The sequence below is a fragment of the Chrysemys picta genome, chromosome 10, assembly GCF_011386835.1.
Source record: "Chrysemys picta bellii isolate R12L10 chromosome 10, ASM1138683v2, whole genome shotgun sequence".
In the NCBI taxonomy this organism is placed as follows: Eukaryota; Metazoa; Chordata; order Testudines; family Emydidae; genus Chrysemys; species Chrysemys picta.
The window spans coordinates 16,710,180-16,729,894 of record NC_088800.1 but is presented as its reverse complement, the minus strand read 5'-3'; the positions used below and the strand labels follow the sequence as shown (position 1 = coordinate 16,729,894).

Here is a 19,715-nt window from a genome sequence, read left to right as displayed (position 1 = left end):
AGAACTGATGCATTTGCAGCACTTTTGTTCAAAATGAAGCCTGGTGCACAGTACAGAGCATACGTACTCCAGCATAACTAGTCTTTTGTGCAGGTCAGATGAGTAGGGAAAGCATGATTATCAGCATCTCATGGAATGTTACTTGGAATTTCAAAACAACTAATTTGAAGAAAAGATTGCATTTGGGCAGCATTGCTCTGGTCAATAATTCCAATGTCAGTCACAGTCAAACCTGTAGTACTCATGACTTGCTCTTGCTGTGTAAGAGCTACATCTTCCTGTTGCTGTTGAGTTTCTTGATCGTACACAGGATCTTCTCCTGCATCTGTTACTTTTGGCACATCTCCTTCCTGACTACTGTTCAGGTATTGGCATTGAAATATCACCTGTTGCAGTTGTGGAGTTTTCATTATTTGTAGCATTGTTTTTTGGGTAAGGTGTGTTTTCCAGTGGTTTGAGAAATGAAGTTATTGGCTTTGAGCTCTTAGCTGCTTCTTCACTCCATTGTTTTTGCCGTCTCTTGCTCGCACCACTTTCAAATCTCCTCTTCAGAGTGATCTATCTGATCTATTTACACCTGAAATGTTCTAAAGTAAATATGTAGCCTATCCACACTTGAAATATTCTGATGTAAATAAGTATCTTATCTACACTTGAAATCTTCTACTGTAAACACGTACACAAATGCTAAATGGTACACAAATGCTGAAAAAAGACTTAAAACAAAGGAATACTAATTAAGACCACAAAATGAAACAGTCAGACAGGTTATTATCCTTATCACTGAATCAAAACTCAAGCATGCAAGGTATAATATAACAGGCTGAGCTGAAGACAAAGGGATGACATATATATATAGTAAACACACACGGATACAGACAGAGGGATAATGTCCAAAAATTTCAAACGTGTGTCCTCACAAAAGTCACTGTACAAGAGTGTCCTCACAAATTTTCACCTTGAATCTGGGCCTATAGACTACGAAAGCGTAAGATGATGGCCAAGCTACCACGCTAGGGCTCAACCAACCAACCAGTCACCTTTTTTAGCTACCATATGAAGATAATAATGAGGAATTAGCATACATAAATAAATCCTGAGTCAACTAGATGTAAAACTATAAAGACACTAAAATGTAACTATTCTCAATCTTTCAACATGCACCTGATCCAGCACCAGCCACTAGTAGTGGTTTATTTATATAATCACCTGATCTGAGAGGACACGTTCATCACGGTCTAATCTTGCGCCATCAGAACCGATATATTTTTATTAATATTTATGAACATTTTTAACTCTTTTTAATATGACAAAATCTATATCTGTCAACAAAAAACCAAATCACATCTCTTATTTGCTTAAATTTGCAGCTCTAGGCTGAGAGTGTGTGTCACATTATGGTCTGATAGGGATGCACATAAAAACAAGTTGGGAAACTTATCAAATGCCAAAAAATTAACAGGTGTCTAAATCTGAGGCTCCCTTTGAGCTTGAGGCCTCCTGGCCTCCCCTCTGATTGGCCCTGTGTGCAGTTAAAAAACAAAAGACTCAACCCTCAGAATTAAATAAATAACCTTCTCCTTGGAAGAAAAAAATCTAACCAGCGGGTTTTCTGCAGCATGGGGTCAGCAGGTAACTCTCCTTCCCTCCCTCTGCACAAAAAGAAGCCAGAATGTTAACTATACATGCCAAGTGTGCATGAAGAAGCAAGCCCACCATCATGCAAAGAAGTCTTCATCACGCTTGTTCAGATTTTGAGTCGATATTGAGCCATATAACATTTTAAATTAAAGCCCTATATATTCACCACCACAGAGATCAAAATACAAGTGTGTGTGTTATTGAACACTGAGTTTTCCCAGTGTATCAGATACAAAAATACCTATTCTAAGTAGGATTATAGAGTTTTATTGGAAAAATCTGCAGATTTTTAATAATCCCCAAATATCTCTCTAGAACTAAGATTGCTGTATACAGAGTAGGTAGTACAGTGGCCCTAAAATAGTTTATGCTGTCTATCATATATTGCAGCTAGGAGTACTTGCTTCTATGTTTAGAAAATAAAGGAAACAGGTCCTAAAGATACCCTTTCCTATAAACTTGTTTTAGTTCTTAATTGTTTTCCATTCCTGTTAGCTGTCTTTCAGAAACTGATTTCATATGAATGGTTTCAAGTGTCCTTATGCCTAGTTTTGCTTCCTAAAAATTAAATTTCATGTTCTAAAAACAGGACACAACACTCTGGAAACACCTAATAGCCTTAATTCAAGCCTGTTGTAACTTGATTAAGTTTTGTGGAGTTATATATCAGGGATGATTTTGATTAAAATGTTTAAAGCAGTTCAGATGGACTGTTGTTTTTATTAAAAAGGTTGCCATCTTGTGACCAGTGTTGAGAACTGTATGATTATACTAAAATCTTAGAGAAACTCAATTTTAAAAAGAAAATAAGATTTTTAAAAAGAGATTAATTGTTTATACTATAACATATCATGATGCCATTACATTATAAAAATACTGAGTTAAATTGTTGTGGATTCATCTGTTAGAGTTATAGCCAAGGTAAAAATGTATGCGACTGGTTTATGCCTTGTGAAATTCAAATTCTTCCCTGTAATAAAGCACTTGTTTGTCTTTGTCTAACAATATATTATGTTAAAATAGGTTATGGTTTTGGATTATAATTGCAAACAGTAAAATGCTTTTATTTTTAGCATGTGTAAGCACTGCAAGCAACAACTGTAGATTGATTAAGGCGGCAGGAGAACTTAGAGGCCCATTAACCATGCACATTGTTACCACTAAACCACCAGAGCAGCCAGATCTGTTTGTTTACCATCTGCCATTTGGCATGGTCATGGGAAAAGGGCAAAGGGCAATTCTATGAACAATATATTTGGCTTATTGTGGCAGCAAGAGAACATCCAAAAAAGTTACACAGAAGACAACCCATTCAGTCAGTGCTTATTTTTATTTACTTTCTTTTTAAAGTTATCACTGTACCTACAAGGACTGGAATTAACTACTGTATAGAACAGAAACTCACTAGGTACTGTAGACCAATAGATTTGTACACAAACATCAGTAGTTTTTCAGCTTTGCAACAAGCAAATGGATGATCAGTTTTTCTTACTTTCATAATTTTTTTGTCTTTATTTCTTGTTCTCCAGGAAGAAGAATTTGATCATTTATATTGGATGCAAGCAGTGGTTCAAAAGTCCTAGGCACTGGGTTTGAATCAGACAGGCTCTAGAAATACAGCTCGGAATCATGACAGGGTCAAATCAGCCCTTGCAGAGTTCCTTGAAACTTATTTTGGTAAAACTTTAAAAACCAAGGGCTTATCTGAATTGCTTGGACATTAAAGATTCCTCGCCATTTTTATAAGAATAGAGATTTGTCTTGGTACCTTTGGCCAAAAATTTCCTTCCCTTGTTGTACACCAATAGCCTGTCAGACTGCTGCTGCTCATCCATCCCAGCCTTGTAATTCTGGAGAAAAGCTTGAATACTTGATTCCTAAAGACTCAACATCCAAAATGGCAATGCTGTGCTAGCCAGAGGAAAAAGTGAGCTCAATTGACATAAGGTTCTCTGAGTTGGTCTTTACATGTCGAAGATTCCAATGACAAGCTGGCATGCCTTTGGCTTTTAATGTTTTGGAAACTACCATATATCCATTATCCCTAAAAAGGAGACAGTGGGTTATTTTAAAAGAAGTAGTTAAATAAGTTCTTAGGACTGTTAAGGAAAAGCCATTAGTGTTACTAATTTCTGACACATCTGTTACCATCAGTGAATATCAAAATGGGAAAAATCAAGCCTTGCTTGGTTAAGAAAACTCCTGGAGCTGAGCTTGTATATGGATCACCAGTTTTATTGACCAAATTCTGTCTTCAGTTACATTTAAGTGAAACCCCACTGACTTCAATGAGGTTTCCCAGTGTAATTAATGGCAGATTTTCATAACTGCTTATAAAATAAATGAATCTAGGGTTAAAAATAAAATGTGAATAGAGAAAGTGTGAAGTGCACTCAAAGCTCTAATTATCATCAAAATTAGAATTTCCATTTTGTAAAAGCATAAATAAAATGAAAGTTTTTGACCTTGGACTATTACATCCTATGTTCCTGCATAAAGTTCATTCTTCTCTCTCTCTCTGGTCTCCTCTGAGGGAGGCTTAGGTCTGTCAAACATAGTAATTCCATCATCACTGGGATTCGCAGTTACTATTATCCAGTAATTCTTATCTTCTTCAGCTTTATGGGAATCCAGATAGGTGTGACAAATGACTTCATATTCCTTTCCAAAGTATGACCTGTCAAGAGAAAATAGTAGCACGGCTAGATATAATGACTATATACTTCATGCTCTCTGTCTCAGAAGTTAACGGTGAGTCAATATAAACTGTAAATTACTCCTCTAACTAATTTGCAAATACCTTGTCTCACATAGTTTTTGGTTTATTAAGCCATATTATTCATGCATTTTAAAAAACTTTATTTGTCAATTATAATTTTAGAAATCAAAAGCCAAGAGGAAAAGTTAGCAATGATCCAGATTCACCCAGCTAAATCCCAAAGCACTCCAGGGAGTATTCATTCATCCTGAGGAAGAGCAAGTGTTGCTGCTGCTGCCTGCCTTCCTTCAGAATTTCCACTGGTGAATGGCAACTCTTTTTAGTTGGCGTGCTACAGGTGCCCCATTGATATAGGATTGCACTGAAAACACCCAGTTCCCCAGCCAACTCTACCGATTTTGGGTGCTGTGCTGGGTTACTACAAGCTCCCTGGCTTTCACCATTTCAACCTCACCCCAGCAAACTTTCTGCCTCAAAGGCCTCCATGAGGGTCTGATATAGATTCTGAGCTGAATTTTGTTTGGAATTAAATGAGAAAGAATTGTTATACTCATTAACAATGTAGAGTCAAAGTACTAATTCAATGCGGGAGTTACATTCACACCTATATATTAACTTGGTTTTTGTGAGAGAGTCCCATGTATCCTGCATGCAATTTCCTGCATTGTTTTAAAATATATATTTCTGATCTATGACACTTCCTCATACCCAATTTTCTGTACAAATAAAGGACTACAATTGTTCAGAATATTCAAAGGGGGAACTGAACCATCCAAGAAAGAGAGAAGTCTGGAAATCTGAGGGGAAAATGTGAAAAAGGTTGAGCTGATTGATTGCAGACCCAGGGTAGAACTAAATTACAGCCTGACAATAAATTGAGAGTGAGTGAATGTGTTCTGCACTCTTTTTGTTTTCCCACTAAATGTGTGATTAGAGCACTTGTCTCATTGCTTATATTCTTGATATACTGAACTTGTACATCATTATATCATGATTCATGAAAAACATCCCTGATATTTATATTGTCATAAATTACACTTACCTTATCCAATAGTTCCTAGGAACTGCTAAACCCCGATTTGTATGGCAATGAGTGATAAGGACTTTAGTATTTGCCTAGAGAAAGAACAAGAGAATCTTTTTCACAGACCTTTTAAAGACTGTTGTTAAAACGTCTTTTTGCCGTGCAAGTGAAATGTTTTGAGTTAGTGAATATAACATGTTAAAAACACAAGCTCTGATTCTGGGCCGCTTTGTACCTCATTGATACTGGACTGTCATGGGCTCGTCCAGCCCGCAGTGTAAATAAGCTGGTTTTACCATTTAACTGCAGCGATCCCCAAGGGACATCCAGTAGCCCACAGTAGCTGAATGTATAGCATTCTGGCCACTCCCACTCATAGAATCATAGAAGATTAGGGTTGAAAGAGTCCTCAGGAGGTCATCTAGTCCAACCCCCTGCTCAAAGCTCTCTCCTCCAATACACTTCTTCCCTTCATGGGCATGCCCCAGTGCTGGGCCCGTAAAAAAGAGCAGTGTAAAGCCAGGGAATGGTCCTATGCTACCAGAGGAATCCCAGTTTCACTTGGTGTTTCCTGGTGGAGAGATCCTTCTGGTTTCCACAATAAAATGTGCTGGGGCACAGTCTAGAATGGGGGCCTCTGCATTTTTAAAAAATAATTTTTTACTGTATTGTTACATTTTTGCAAAGAGCACTTTTAATTTATTTTTAAAGTACAACAGGATTGATCTTAAATTAACCTGTTTAAAAATATTTTTAAAACTGCCATGAAAAGAGAATATTGTCTTAATCAATTACATAATTTTAACCAGATTTTGAGAGTCAGAAGCTTCATAGACATATATTACAACAGAAGTAGTGCTGGCAGTGGAGGAACAGTTATATTTATAATATAATATCATTACTTCACATTTACCTTGAACTATAGAGGTCTTAACTGAGGGATCTCTAAGCATTTTAGAAGCATTAATTAAACTTCCAGCACCTCTGTGAGGTAAGTTTTACATTCATGTTACATATACACACTGAGGTTAGCAGCCATATTTTCAAAAGTGGCCACTGATTTTGGGTACCTCCATTTTTTGGAGCTCTGTGGGCCTTATTTTCAGAAGTAAAGAGCAATCACAGCTACTATTATTAGAAGTGGAATTGCAGATACTCGGTGCTTCTGAAATTCAGACTGTGGGGGTTACAAATTCAACTGCAGAACCCGAGGCACCCAAAATCAATGGCCACTTTTTAAAATTTTGGCCAAAATATTTATCCTAATTGCACAGCAAGTCAACCCCAAAGTTAGCACTGGAACCCAAAAATGCTGAATTCTAGCCCCCTGCTCTAACCATTAGCTATCATTTGCAGACTGTTTCCCCCGTTTCCCCCAGTTATGTATGGATAATTTGCTTTTCACCATGACTTTCAGAATACTGTAAAAAATAAAATGAATGCAACTTTTAAAAAATGGTTTATCGATAGCATTAATTAAATACTCTTAACATTTACTAGGGTTTTACTTTCTATATAATTTCTTACAGGAACTGGAAATCCTTCATATTCAAGACGCAGCTGTGGATCCAAAAAGGTAGCTTGCCAGCAAGTCAGATAGGAGAGCTCATCTGTCAAAAACACTTGCTGAAGGTATGATTTTTTAGCAAATCTCATAAATGATTTATGGTCACTTGCAAGATATAACTGTAAATGGAAACATACATGAATGGCAATGTAAGTTTAAATGATTAAACTACTAAGTTACTACAGATAAAAGAACAATTGTTTGTGTTAAGCAATGTCACACAAATTTATATAAAATACTTTTAAAACACTCAACTAGTTTTTAATAATTGCTTACAAAATTGATTGTTTTTGAGCATGAAGACTGTTTTATTCCAGAATCAAAAAAAAAAAAAAATTGGTGAAGAAGAGTTTTATATCTGTGCAAGCAAAGAAGTGTAAGACCAACATGAAAGAGTATACAAAAAATGCCTGTACAAACATGGGGTTACCTTTATGCTTCAGAAGTAGTACTGTATTTCTGTTGTTGAAATATGTGCTTCTTCTGTTAGGAATGATCCAATGCTCACTGATTTAAATGAGCATTGGATCGGACCCAAAACATACTGCAGTTATAAAAAAGAAACTGTTTTTTCAACACTAGGAACAGATTCTTTGTGAAAAGTCAGTCAGTCAATTCTCATGAATTCAAAACTCTTAACTATAACAGACGCTACATGATTGATGAGCTTATGAATAGTGTGCTGCATTCAAATTGAACAAGTGACTTCAAAAAGAGCGAGATTATAGAAGTTAATCACTGATATATAAATGAGATCTGCATTCCAAAGGGTCACTGTGATAAGAAAGACACAGGCAAGGTTGCTAGGCCAAAAAAATCTATCAGTGGTACCTATATGGCTTTATACATTGTCCTCTGATGCTGCACTCTTCCTGTCTTCTGAACAGACACGATATTAACATTTCCTAGAATTCTGCTGCCTTACTCAGACTCAGACACTAACATTTTACTTACTTTAAAAATATATAGACTTTCATTCACAGGTTCCAGATTTGCCAAGTCTCTTCCATTTTCAGGAGAGAGTCTCTTGTTCTCAATTCATTTAAAGGCAGAGTTTAAAACATCCACCTTCCTGCATTTTGTGGTGTGTTTCATGAGATATTTAAAATGTTCATCTTTTTAAAAAATATCCCTCACTCAAATCACCTGAGTTTGATAGTCCTGGACTGAATTCCTGACCCCTAGAAATTTGGTAAAGCTCTCTGAATAGGTGTTGCATTTGAGACAAGCCATGATAAGGAAATGCAAGTAAATATTTGTTTTAGGGGGATTTTTTAAATCCCCAAATAGTTTATTCATAGAGGATGGTGATTTGGCTATAGGGTATCTTCTATGCAAATGTTAAATGTTTTAATATATTGATAGCTAAACATATATGCTATGAATATGACCAAATGACAGTCACACTGCTACTGGCCATGAGACAGGGAACCACAGTCTTATCTCAATTACACTGGTGCAAGTGCAGATTAACTCAGTGTGGTTGCTCTGGATTTACTCTGGATTTAACCTAAATCAGAATGTGACCACAGGTCTGTCCTGCAAAACTGGTATGTCTGGCCATGTACAATATGACACATTGAGTGCTCTACAGTATATAGCTTATCCCCTCTCCTCACATGAAGTGTTCCAGGTTCATTCTTTGCTTAGTAATAACTATTGCATATTTTATTGCACAAAAATAGAATGCAAAATATGTACAGTAACCCAACTAACAGTATCAATATATACTACAGTTTTAGTTTACACCTGTGTTGACTTACCATTTGATCGGTAAAACCGCCTGTTGCCCCAAGACCAAAATTCTGCCCAAATCTAATGGGTTCACCCATCGAATTTCCTTCAACACTGTTCACATAGGAAAAGAACCATATAAATTGAAACATGCCATATGCATTGATTTGTGTGTGTGTATATATGTGTGTGTGTGTGTGTTCAGAATTACTAATTATAGAAGAGGCTGGTGTCACTGCTTATTATTAACATTGCTATTAGAAAATACATTATAGAAAGAGTTGGAATTTAAATAATTTACTACATAAATATTTAATCCTCAGAGTGGAAAATTAGGCTCGCAATGCTATTTTTCAGCTGCATACATTAAACACATAGGCTGGGATTTTCAAAGGAGTTTAAAGGAGCTTGGTGTCCAAATGCCATTGAAATTTAGAGGGAGTTCAGCACTTAATTCCCTTAGGCTCCATTGAAAATCCCATTCTGTATGTTTAATTCATGTATCTGAAAAATCCTTGCCAAAAAGCAAAAGGAGTGTTTCCCTGTAATTTATCATGTTGTTTAGTTTTCATATCGATTTATCATCCATTTCAATGCAAAAAATAAATGTCTGCTAATGAAATGTCAAAGTTGAGAATTTAAATTCAAAAGTCAGGTTGCCATAGTAATAACCATAACTCATTTCCTTTGATCATAAGTATTATTCTGCAACACTGATGTATTTTGTTAAAGGGGCACTGCTAGGCAGTGGTACAACCTCATAAAGAAAGAGGAAACTGAAAATGCTTTAGTCCTGTAGCTACATTTATCAGGGCAACATGTCCCCATCATCCACTTCAGTGGTTATGACTAGGCTATAGATTAAAATTGCATCGTCTTTTCCCTTATCTATATTACCAATTCTGAAATAATTTTAAAAATAAATTTAACTTTACATAATTTATGCTGTTTATTTATTTTTTTAGATTTTGGTGAGTTTACAGATCCAGGTGTCTCTAGTCAAGGTCAGCATCTAGTTCCCTTCCATTAGCACAGTGATACAACATTTGGCTTTTAAATGCACAGCAGGGAATGTTTAAATAAATAAAATAAATATTTTTGGAGTTTCTTTTTAGTTCATGAAAACATTCCTATCTACACAGAAGTGTAGGCTCTATATACACATATAACAAAAAGAAAGCCTCTACCCCAAACAGTTTACAATTGAAGTATGCCATCTTTTCTAATATTCTCAAGAACTATCCAGAGATACTGCTCAACTTTTAGAATGTCAGGGCAAAGAGGCACCCTTTGCTCTTTTATGTCCTTGCACAGAAGAAGGAAGTATGTAAGATTTAACTAATTCTCATAACATCCATGCAAGGTAACCAGTTATGTTTGTAAATGCTTTGTTAACTAAAAATATTGCTCTATGTCAATAATAAGCTGTAGAGTTTAGTCAACTTTAACATATTTGTTAGTTTATGAAAAAGAAATACAGTGAGCCTGATTCTGCTTTTGCACCAGATTTATACTGATGTAATCTCATTGATTTATTGGAATTACTGGATGCACACTGGCATGAGAGCAGAATCGGGCCTAATGTGTAATAAAAATTAAGCCATTAGTATGAAATCAATAAAATGTTGCTCTGCACATTGATTTTCACAAAATAAGATCAAACCTTAACACAAGGGTTTAACTACTACTGAATCTACTGAATGCAAGACACCAAACCTTAGGATACGAAATGCATTTCGACCAACAGGGTTCACACTTTTCACTGCACTCAATCCACACGGGACTTGCAATGACTCAGATGTATGTACTGTTATATCATCTGGATTAACGGCCAAAGTTAGATTGCCACACGCTGCAGGGTAATTCTCCGTAGGTGATTTGTTGTTTTCAGGGCTCAAAAGCATCACAGTGTCTCCAAAGTGAACAAATCCATCTTTCGAAACTGATAGTTGCATCTAAGTTAAAATATACATAGATTGGTATAGACTGTTTCAATTTGTTTTAAAACTATTGAAATTATTGTAATGTATCATATAGAATGCTAAAACATAGTATTCTCACTACACAGATGCTAATGATTCACTGAAACATTTTATAAGTGGTGAAGCAGAATTGATGAAAGGCTAAGAACTCATTACCTGCTTTAAAAGATTATTTTTAAGTCTCTTTGATTTCTGTATTAGAAGTTCTCCTTTTTCTCTTTTATACAAAAAATCTTTCAAGAGGTCCTGTTTAAAAACAAAAGTGAAAAATTAAGCATAGTATCCAGCATTTTAAAAATCATCTTGGCTTTAAATGCAATTTAAATATTTTTTTAAAAGGGCCCCATATAGGCGGAAATCCATGAATAGGTGCCTGTGGCAGGTGGCTCACAAATATTCCAGGAACCTGAGTCTGATCTCACACTAGTTTTACACTGAGGGTAAATCCATTAACTTCAATGGAGTTACTCCCCATTTACACCAACGCGTGGTCTACTCTACAGTGTACTCTAGCTTACGTCAACATATCTATCGGCTTGTCTCCACTTACTGGGGGGGATCGACATGTGGCGATCGATCCACCGGGGGTCAATTTAGCGGGTCTAGTGAAGACCCACTAAATCAACCACCAATTGCTCTCCCGTCCACTCCGGTACTCCACCAGAACGAGAAGCATAAGGTAAGTCGACACCGCTATAAATTGACCTAAGGTACATCGACTATTCGATAATATACTATATACTATAATATAATATAATATAATATACTATTATTCATGTAGCTGGAGTTGCATAACTTAGGTCAGGGGTCGGCAACGTTCAGCATGTGGCTCGCCAGGGTAAGCACCCTGGCGGGCTGGGCCAGTTTTATTTACCTGCTGACGCGGAGGTTCGGCTGATCACGGCCCCCACTGGCCGCGGTTCGCCGTCCCAGGCCAATGGGGGCGGCAAGAAGCGGCGCGGGCGAGCGATGTGCTGGCCGCGGCATCTCGCCGCCCCCATTGGCCCGGGACGGCGAACCGTGACCAGTGGGGGCCGCGATTGGCCGAACCTGCCGCGTCAGCAGGTAAATAAAACTGGCCCGGCCTGCCAGGGTGCTTACCCTGGCGAGCCGCGTGCCGAACGTTGCCGACCCCTGACTTAGGTCGACTTAGCCCTGTAGTGTAGACCTGCCCTATGTAAGTGTCTACACAAAAATTTCGCTCACACTGCCATAACTGCCCATCTACGCAGACTTCATAACTCCATCTCCACGAGAAGCATAGAGTCAATGTCGATGTAGTAAGGTCAACGCGGCGTTAGTGTAGACCAGTGGTTCTCAACCTGCAGCCGGCTTGCAGCCCAAACAGCACACACAACATCCTCCAGGCCATACAGTAGTGTTTGTATATAGATAGATTAGATAGAGATAGTGTTGATGTAGCCCATATAACACATAGAGAAGTGTAAATAGGTTGAGAACCACTGGTGTAGCAATATCCATAAGGGACCAGCTTTGGTGCCCCCTGGAGTGGCACTCTCATGGTGCGGTAAAGGGGCGCTGCCGGCCCTCAGTTCCTTCTTGCCGGAAACTCCGACAGTGGGGAAGGAGGGCGGGTCATGGAATGGACATGAGCAACACACCTCGAAGAACACCAGTTATGAAACAGGTAACTGTCTTTTCTTCTTCAAGTGCTTGCTCATGTCCATTCCATATTAGGTGACTTCAAAGCAGTAGCCCTGGAGGTGGATAGGAGTTCACGGATGTGTAGATTGCAACACAGCTCTGCTGAATCCAGCCTCGTTCCTGGCCTGCTGAGTGATGACATAATGAGTGGTAAATGTATGGACAGAGGACCATGCTGCAGCTCTACAGATGTCCTGGATAGGGATGTGAGCCAGGAAGGCCGCCAAAGATGCCTGAGCTCTCGTTGAGTGGGCTCTGACAATCGGTGGCAGCAGAACCCCCGCCAGGTTGTAACAGGTCCTTATGCACAAGATGATCAAATTGGAAATCCTCTGTGAGGACATTGGATGACCCTTCATCCTATCCGCTGTAGCGATGAAGAGTTGAGTCAATTTACGGAAAGGCTTGGTACGTTCTAAGTAAAAAGCCAAGGCCCTCCGGACGTCCAAGACGTGAAGACACCTCTCTTCACTTGTCTTGTGCAGTTTGGGACAGAACACCAGGAGGAAGATGTCCTGGTTCATATGGAAGGTGGAGACCACCTTTGGCAGGAAGGCCGGGTGGAGCCACAACCGAACCTTATCTTTGTAAAAGACTGTGTACGGGCGGTTCTGAGGTCAAGGCTTTAATTTCTGAGACCTGTTTCACCGACATCACCGCCACCGGGAATGCACCCTTCCATGACAGATGGGAAAGGGAGCAGGAACCCAGCGGTTCATAGGGCGGGCCAGTCAGCCTAGAGCAGACCAAGTTAAGATCCCACTGCGGGATGGGAGCCCACACCTGCGGGAAGAGTCTCTCCAGTCCTTTCAAGAATCTGACCGTCATGTCATGGGAGAACACCGTCTGCCCTTGGATCAGCAGATGAAAAGCAGAGATGTCTGCAAGATGCACTCTAATGGAAGAGTATGCCAGGCCCTGGTTCCTCAAATGGAGCAGGTAGTCCAGGACAGCCTCTATGGAGGAACGCAAGGGAGAGATGCCCCGTTCGGATGCCCAGCGGGAAAACCTCGTCCACTTGGCCAGGTAAGTCAGTCTAGTTGAGGACTTCCTTCTTTACAGGAGGACTTCTTGGACTCCTTCTGAACAGGTCCATTCCTCCGGGTTCAGCCATGCAGCATCCATGCCGAGAGGTGGAGGAACCCGAGGTTGGGATGTAAGAGGTGACTGTGGTCCTGAGACAACAGGTCTGGTTGGTTGGGCAGAGGTCAGGGAGGGGCCACTGAAAGGCTCATGAGTGTGCCAACCAATGCTGGTGAGCATAGGCACTGACTCCGTGGGTGCTCCGGGGCTGGAGCACCCACGGGGAAAAATTGGTGGGTGCTTAGCACCCAATGGCAGCTCCCCGCCCCGCCCCCCCATTCCAGCTCACCTCCACCTCCGCTTTGCTTCTGCCTCCTCCCCTGGGTGCACCGCATGCCCACTTTTTCCCTCTGGCTCCCAGTGCTTGCGCCGCGAAACAGCTGATTCACGCGGCAAGCGCTGGGAGGGAGGGGAGAGGAGGGGGAACGCTGCGCACTCGGGGAAGAGGTGGGGCCGGGGCGGGGATTTGGGAAATGGGTCCAATGGGGCAGGGAGGGGGCAAGTTGGGGCAGGGACTTCGGGGAAGGGGTTGGAATGGGGGCGGGGAAAGGGTGGGGACGGGGCAGGGCGGGGCCAGGGAGCATGAGCACCCACCGGTGCTGGGGAAAGTTGGCGCGTATGCTAGTGAGGCCATGCCGGGGCGATCATGATAATCTGCGCCTGGTCTCTCTTGATCTTTGCCAGAGCCCTGCTGATAACTGGAATCGGAGGGAACGTGTACATCAGGCTCCCCGACCACAACAGGAGGAAGGCATTGGACCACCTTGCCCGACAGGTGGGGCAAGAAGACTCCGCACGCCAGCCGGACTGCTCGGAGGTCTTTGACATCCCCTGTGTCTGGAGGTTGCTGAGATGTGCCCCCCAGCCGTCTGACACCAATTCGATGGAGTGAGCAGGGTTGTCAAACGGAACCCCCTCCAGGACTGTCCTGCTGTCAGTCCAGCATATCAGTGAGATAAGTATCTCCTGGGGAATGGTAATGATCTCCAGGGGGTTTCGGGACTGGGAATAGACTGTCGCCAGCCATTGTTGCATGGGCCACATCCGGAGCCTGGCATGGCAGACCACATAAGTGCACGCTGCCATGTGGCCCAGCAGGTGCAGACAGATCCTGGCTGTAGTCAGAGGAAATGCGGAGACTTCCGCGATGAGGTTCGCAATCGTGTGGAACCTTTCCAGTGGCAGGAACGCTCTGGCACAGGCAGAGTCGAGGACCGCTCTGATGAACTCTATCCTCTGCACTGGCACCAATGTTGACTTTTTGTCGTTCACCAGTAGGCCCAGAGAGCAGCACATGGCTTGAAGCACTGTGACATTCCTTTGGATGTGAGACCTGGAGCTGCCCTTGAGGAGCCAGTTGTCGAGGTACAGGTCGATTTGGATACCCCGGCGCCTGAGGTAAGCTGCTACCATCGACATGCATTTGGTAAACACCCTTGGTGCTGTCACCAGGCTGAACAGGAGGACCATAAACTGTTAGTGGTGGGGCCCCATCACAAACCAGAGGAAGTGTCTGTGTCCTTGAAAGATCGCTATATGGAAGTATGCGTCTTTCAAGTCGAGGGTGGCATACCAGTCTCCCGGATCCAGGGAGGGGATAATAGAAGCCAGAGAGACCATGAGGAACTTTAGCTTCTGTAGGTACTTGTTGAGGTCTTGCAGGTCCATAATGGACCGCAAACCGCTCTTGGCCTTTGGGATTAAAAAGTACCGGGAATAGAACCCCTTGTTCCTGTACTCGAAAGGAACTTCTTCCACTGTATCCAGCTGTAGTAATCCTTTTACCTTCTGTGCGAGGAGACTCTTATGAGAGGGGTCCCTGAAAAGGGATGGGGAAGGCGGGTGGGAAGGGAGGGTAGAAAGGAACTGGAGGGTATAACCCCGTTCCACAGTGTTGAGGACCCAGCGCTCCGAAGTTATAGCGGTCCACGCCAAGAGGAAAGGGGAAAGGCAGTCGGAGAACACTGGGAAAGATGGATCCGGGGAATAGTCTGGTAGGGTGCCCTCAGGCGCACCGTCAAAATGACTGTTTGGCCCCTGGCTTATTATGGGGTGGAGCCCAACGAGTGGAGGCGAATGGCTCGGGTGGCACTTGTAACCTTTGGCTCATTTATGGGGCTGGTCCTGCTGAGGCTGGCTCCCCTGGCCCTGAGGCTGCTGTGTTTTGAATCGCTTACGCACCGGGGCTGGGACGTAGAGACCCAGGGTTTTCAGGGTTATGCGGGAGTCCTTAAGGCCATGCAACTTGCTGTCTGTTTGCTCTGCAAATAGGGCCCTGCCATCGAAGGGCAGGTCCTGCAATGACTGCTGGGTGAACAACCCAGAGAGGAGCAGCCAAGAGACTCACCGCATGGAGATAGCGGAAGCCATGGTGCGGACAGCAGCATCAGCAGCACTGGACGCTGCCTGGAGGGCTGAAGCCTCGCGCACCGGAGGGGAATGGGATACCAAGGCCGCTGGCCTCTCTAAGGCTCCCAACACCGATCAGGCAGCCTGGGAGAACCCCCAGGATTCCACGGATACCATGTAGATAAATCTCTGATAATTTTCATATGACTTTACATTGTGCCTCTTCATATAACCTTGTAGTCGGTCTACCCACATGTGACCTCTGTTTTCATGAAACTTTGTATCAAAGCCTAATATAGAAACCTTGTACTGATGAGCCTTGGTGTATGGAAACTTTATATCAAAGCCTCATGTAGAAACTTTGTGGTAAGCCTTGGTATAATGTTATAGCCCCTAAGGATAGTTAAAGTAGAAGAAAAATGTCTTTTTGCTACCAGTAGAACAAGATCTTCCCCCCCTCCCACTCTTAATCAATTGCCCTGTTGAATGAACGAGGTGTGAATGAGTAAAGGCTTGGAAGGCAGCACCTCCAGACAGCTGCAACCCTTGGAGAGGGGATGGAAGCCAGACCCAAGGATAATAAAACTTGTCAAGTGGGCTCATTAAAGAAAAGCAGACATACTGACGGCCTCAGGGGTTAGAAGCAAGCACCTTCTTTTGGAAATACCCTCTTTGCAGCATTGGGACAACACCCAGAAGGAAGCAGCACAAAGGACCAAAGAACACAGACACAGATTTTGAATCTGGTACAGATTTGCATGAGAGGGAAGCTGCTATAAAAGTGAGATGTCTTGCAGAGGACCCCGGGTCTCGTCTTGTCAACATGGGAGCAACGATCCAGATCGGCAGAAGCCTGGCTCCCCCCCGCTCCTCCATCTAACTCACCTGGCCAGTGAAGTTAAGGGGAGCAACTAATTGGTAACAACAACAAGACAGTGTATTCGTGTGTGTGTGTGTGTGTGTGTGTGTGTGTAAGTGCATGAGTGTAATATATATCATATGCATATGATACAGTGTTAATTAATACATGTATTACTAATAAATGTGGCGTTTTGCCTTATTCCCCCAAAAAGATCCTGTGCAGTACTTAAAGTACTGCAACCATAGTACTGGCCACTGCACTTGGGGCCCTGGGACGGGTTTCTGTGCTGATAATGTAGTCAGAACCACCGGTACCAGGGCTTGTCCCACAGTCAGGGAACCTCACTCCAAGCTGGAGCTACAAGCAGAGCGGTCAGTACCAGGCAACCAGGATTGGGCTGAGCGGTGGCTCTTGTCCAACTGGTGCCGGTTGCTGCATCCCGAAGCCGACCTGCTCGAGTGAGACTGTCTTGGTTGGGCTCTCGGGGACCTACGGCGTTCGGCAGATCTTCTTCGGATGCCTGGTGAGCCACGGCTCACGCTACTTGACCGGTACTGGTACGTTGAACGGGAGCTACTACAGGCCGGTTGCTGGGACGATCGTTCTGAGTAGGGCAACCTCCTTCTTGGAGACAGACGATGACGGCCTGGCGATCGTCAGTCTCTGGTGTCCGATCAGTCCCAGGATTGGTCCTGGGCCCATGGAGACTGGTGGGGCTGGTCCCAGAATTCTTGACGGGTGGCGCATGCCTCAGAGGGTCGGCATCTATCTACCGGCGAGGTACACCTCGAGTCCCTTGATTGATGCCCCCAGTGCAAAGAGGGCTCTGCTAAGCCTGCCTCTCCAGTCCTGAGGCATGATGGCTTCAGGTGGGCAAACGCTGGTGGGACGTCCCTCTCGATGGGGATCGGTACCGCTGAGGCAGGGACATGCAAAGGTCCCAACACAGGTTTTCCCCGAGACTGGGGGGTACCACGGGAGCCGGTGTGGGTGGCACGGGGAGCATCAGGATCTCTTGAGCTGCTCGAAGAGCTTTGAGTATTGATGGCACCTGAAGCTGGCTAAGGCCTGCACCGTTACCTGGGGTCGCAGGAAAAGCATGGGATGGGCTGCACCGCTCGACTTGAACTGGGCCCCAACTTTCTGAAGGGGGTGTTGAGCTGCCCAGCACAGGTCATGGCTCACTCCCAGCCCTTTCCTTTCTCTTACGGGAGGTAGGAGATCTTCCCCTCCCAGTCTTTTTTGGCTTCTTCCCCAGAGCTGTGGAGGGGGATTGGTGCCGGTTCATGGACGGCACCAGCGGAGCACTGCGCACGGAGGCCGCGGTACTCGGTGCAGAGTCAGATCGCTGCTCCTGTGCCGGAGTGAGTGCTAACTCCATTAGGAGCGCTTTCAGCACTCTTCATCCTAGGTTTAAAGGACTTGCAGATATATCACTTGTCACTTATGTGCCCTTCGCCTAAGCACCTTAGGCAGCTGGTATGTGGATCACTCACGGGCATAGGCCTTTTGCAGCGATTGCAGGGCTTAAAGCCTGGGGACCGGGGCATGCCTCGTCCCCTGGCTGAATCCCGTTTGGGATTAACAAAAAGTTGAGAACTACTACTAAGGGTAACTAAAAAACTACTAACTATATCCAACTATATTACAGGTTTTCAAAGTTCACAAGAACAGAAAACGAAGCCAAAGCAGCAGATGTTTCAGCACCGTCACTGGCGGCAAGAAGGAACTGAGGGTGGGGGGAACCAGCAGCACCCCTTATACTGCGCCATGAGGGCGCCACTCCAGGGCATGCCAGAGCCGGTCCCCTATGCACACTGCTGAGGGAAAAACTTCCGGCACCTAATATGGAATGGACATGAGCAAGCACTCCAAGAAGAACTGTTACTGGCTTTCAAAAGCCGTCCCCCCGTGCCCCACTCTGAGTACAAGCGGTACAAACTCCTGGTGAGCACTCGCACTGCCGACACAAGGAGCAAGCCGGAATGAAATGGGAGTGAGTCTCTGGGGTTCAGTGGAGGAGGTCCCCCCTGCACTGGCAGCAGCGCCTGCATAGGACCCACTAGCCCAGTAATTCTCAAACTTGGGCCGCCGCTTGTTCAGGGAAAGCCCCTGGCGGGCTGGGCCGGTTTGTTTACCTGCCGCGTCCGCAGGTTCGGCCAATCGCGGCTCCCACGGGCCGCGGTTCACCGCTCCAGGCCAATGGGAGCTGCTGGAAGCGGCGGTCAGCACATCCCTCGGCCCGCGCCACTTCCAGCAGCTCCCATTGGTCTGGAGCAGTGAACCACGGCCAGTGGGAGCCGCGATTGGCCTGGAGCTGCGGACGCGGCAGGTAAACAAACCGGCCCGGCCCGCCAGGGGCTTTCCCTACACAAGCGGCGGCCCAAGTTTGAGAACCACTGCACTAGCCCCTTCCCAGAGCCTGAGTCACAGACTTGGATGAACCTGATGGCCCCAGACGCCATTGGCAGCGAGCGCCCATACGCTCTAGGGATTAAGGAGCTGGGCAGCTGCTACCAGGTCTCCTTCCCACCCCTGGATTAGCAACCAGGCTGCCCCCTCCCCCTAGGATGCCAGCCTGCTTTAGGGTTGGTGCTGCCCAACCCAAGGGGGGTCGTTGCTGTTGCTTATGGCGTGGGGCGGAGGGGGCGGTAGAGGGTGCTGCCCAAAATGCGGGCGGGGCGGGCAGAAGGAAGGCGGGGCCGCCCCCAGCCCGCCGGAACGGGGGGGGGGGGGTGGTGAGGGAGAGGACAGAAGGAAAGCCCGCCGGAGGGGGGAGGATCCTAGGAAATGGCAGCTGCTCAGGTACCTCCTCTAAGTACGTGTCCTCGTTCCAGTTGGCGATGCGCACCCCCGCGCTGTAGGGCTTGCCGCTCAAGCTAGCCCGGCCGTTCATGTTGGGGGAAGGACGGGGTGGGGCTCCGTTTGGGGGGGTCAATAGAGGAGTCGGCTCCAGGCAGGCGTCTCCCAGCACGCGCGCCCGCTAGGCCGCTGAGAGTTTACTGGTTGCCAAGGGAACGGTTTTAGCTGGGGATTGGATGTTCTCGAGGGAAGAGTCCGCCAATGAGGGGGGAGGGGCGGGGGTTTCT

The 19,715-nt window shown here is 44.5% G+C and overlaps 1 protein-coding gene across 2 annotated transcripts; it reads right to left on the bottom strand.

The window, feature by feature from the left end:
* Positions 1-2,952: 2,952 nt before the first annotated feature.
* On the bottom strand, positions 2,953-19,658 carry CFAP161 (cilia and flagella associated protein 161). Of its 2 annotated transcripts, XM_065559337.1 has the most exons (8): positions 19,436-19,658; positions 10,824-10,913; positions 10,402-10,640; positions 8,715-8,799; positions 6,912-7,070; positions 5,403-5,476; positions 4,107-4,318; positions 2,953-3,685 (listed from the first exon to the last, which is right to left on the bottom strand). In XM_065559337.1, exons 1-7 carry the CDS (start codon positions 19,520-19,522, stop codon positions 4,123-4,125), a joined length of 930 nt encoding a protein of 309 aa, XP_065415409.1. In that variant the 5' UTR covers positions 19,523-19,658; the 3' UTR covers positions 2,953-3,685; positions 4,107-4,122. The 2 variants fall into 2 exon arrangements, with proteins under 2 accessions (XP_065415409.1, XP_005301769.1); XM_005301712.4 differs by having other exon boundaries at positions 2,953-4,318.
* Positions 19,659-19,715: the final 57 nt, after the last annotated feature.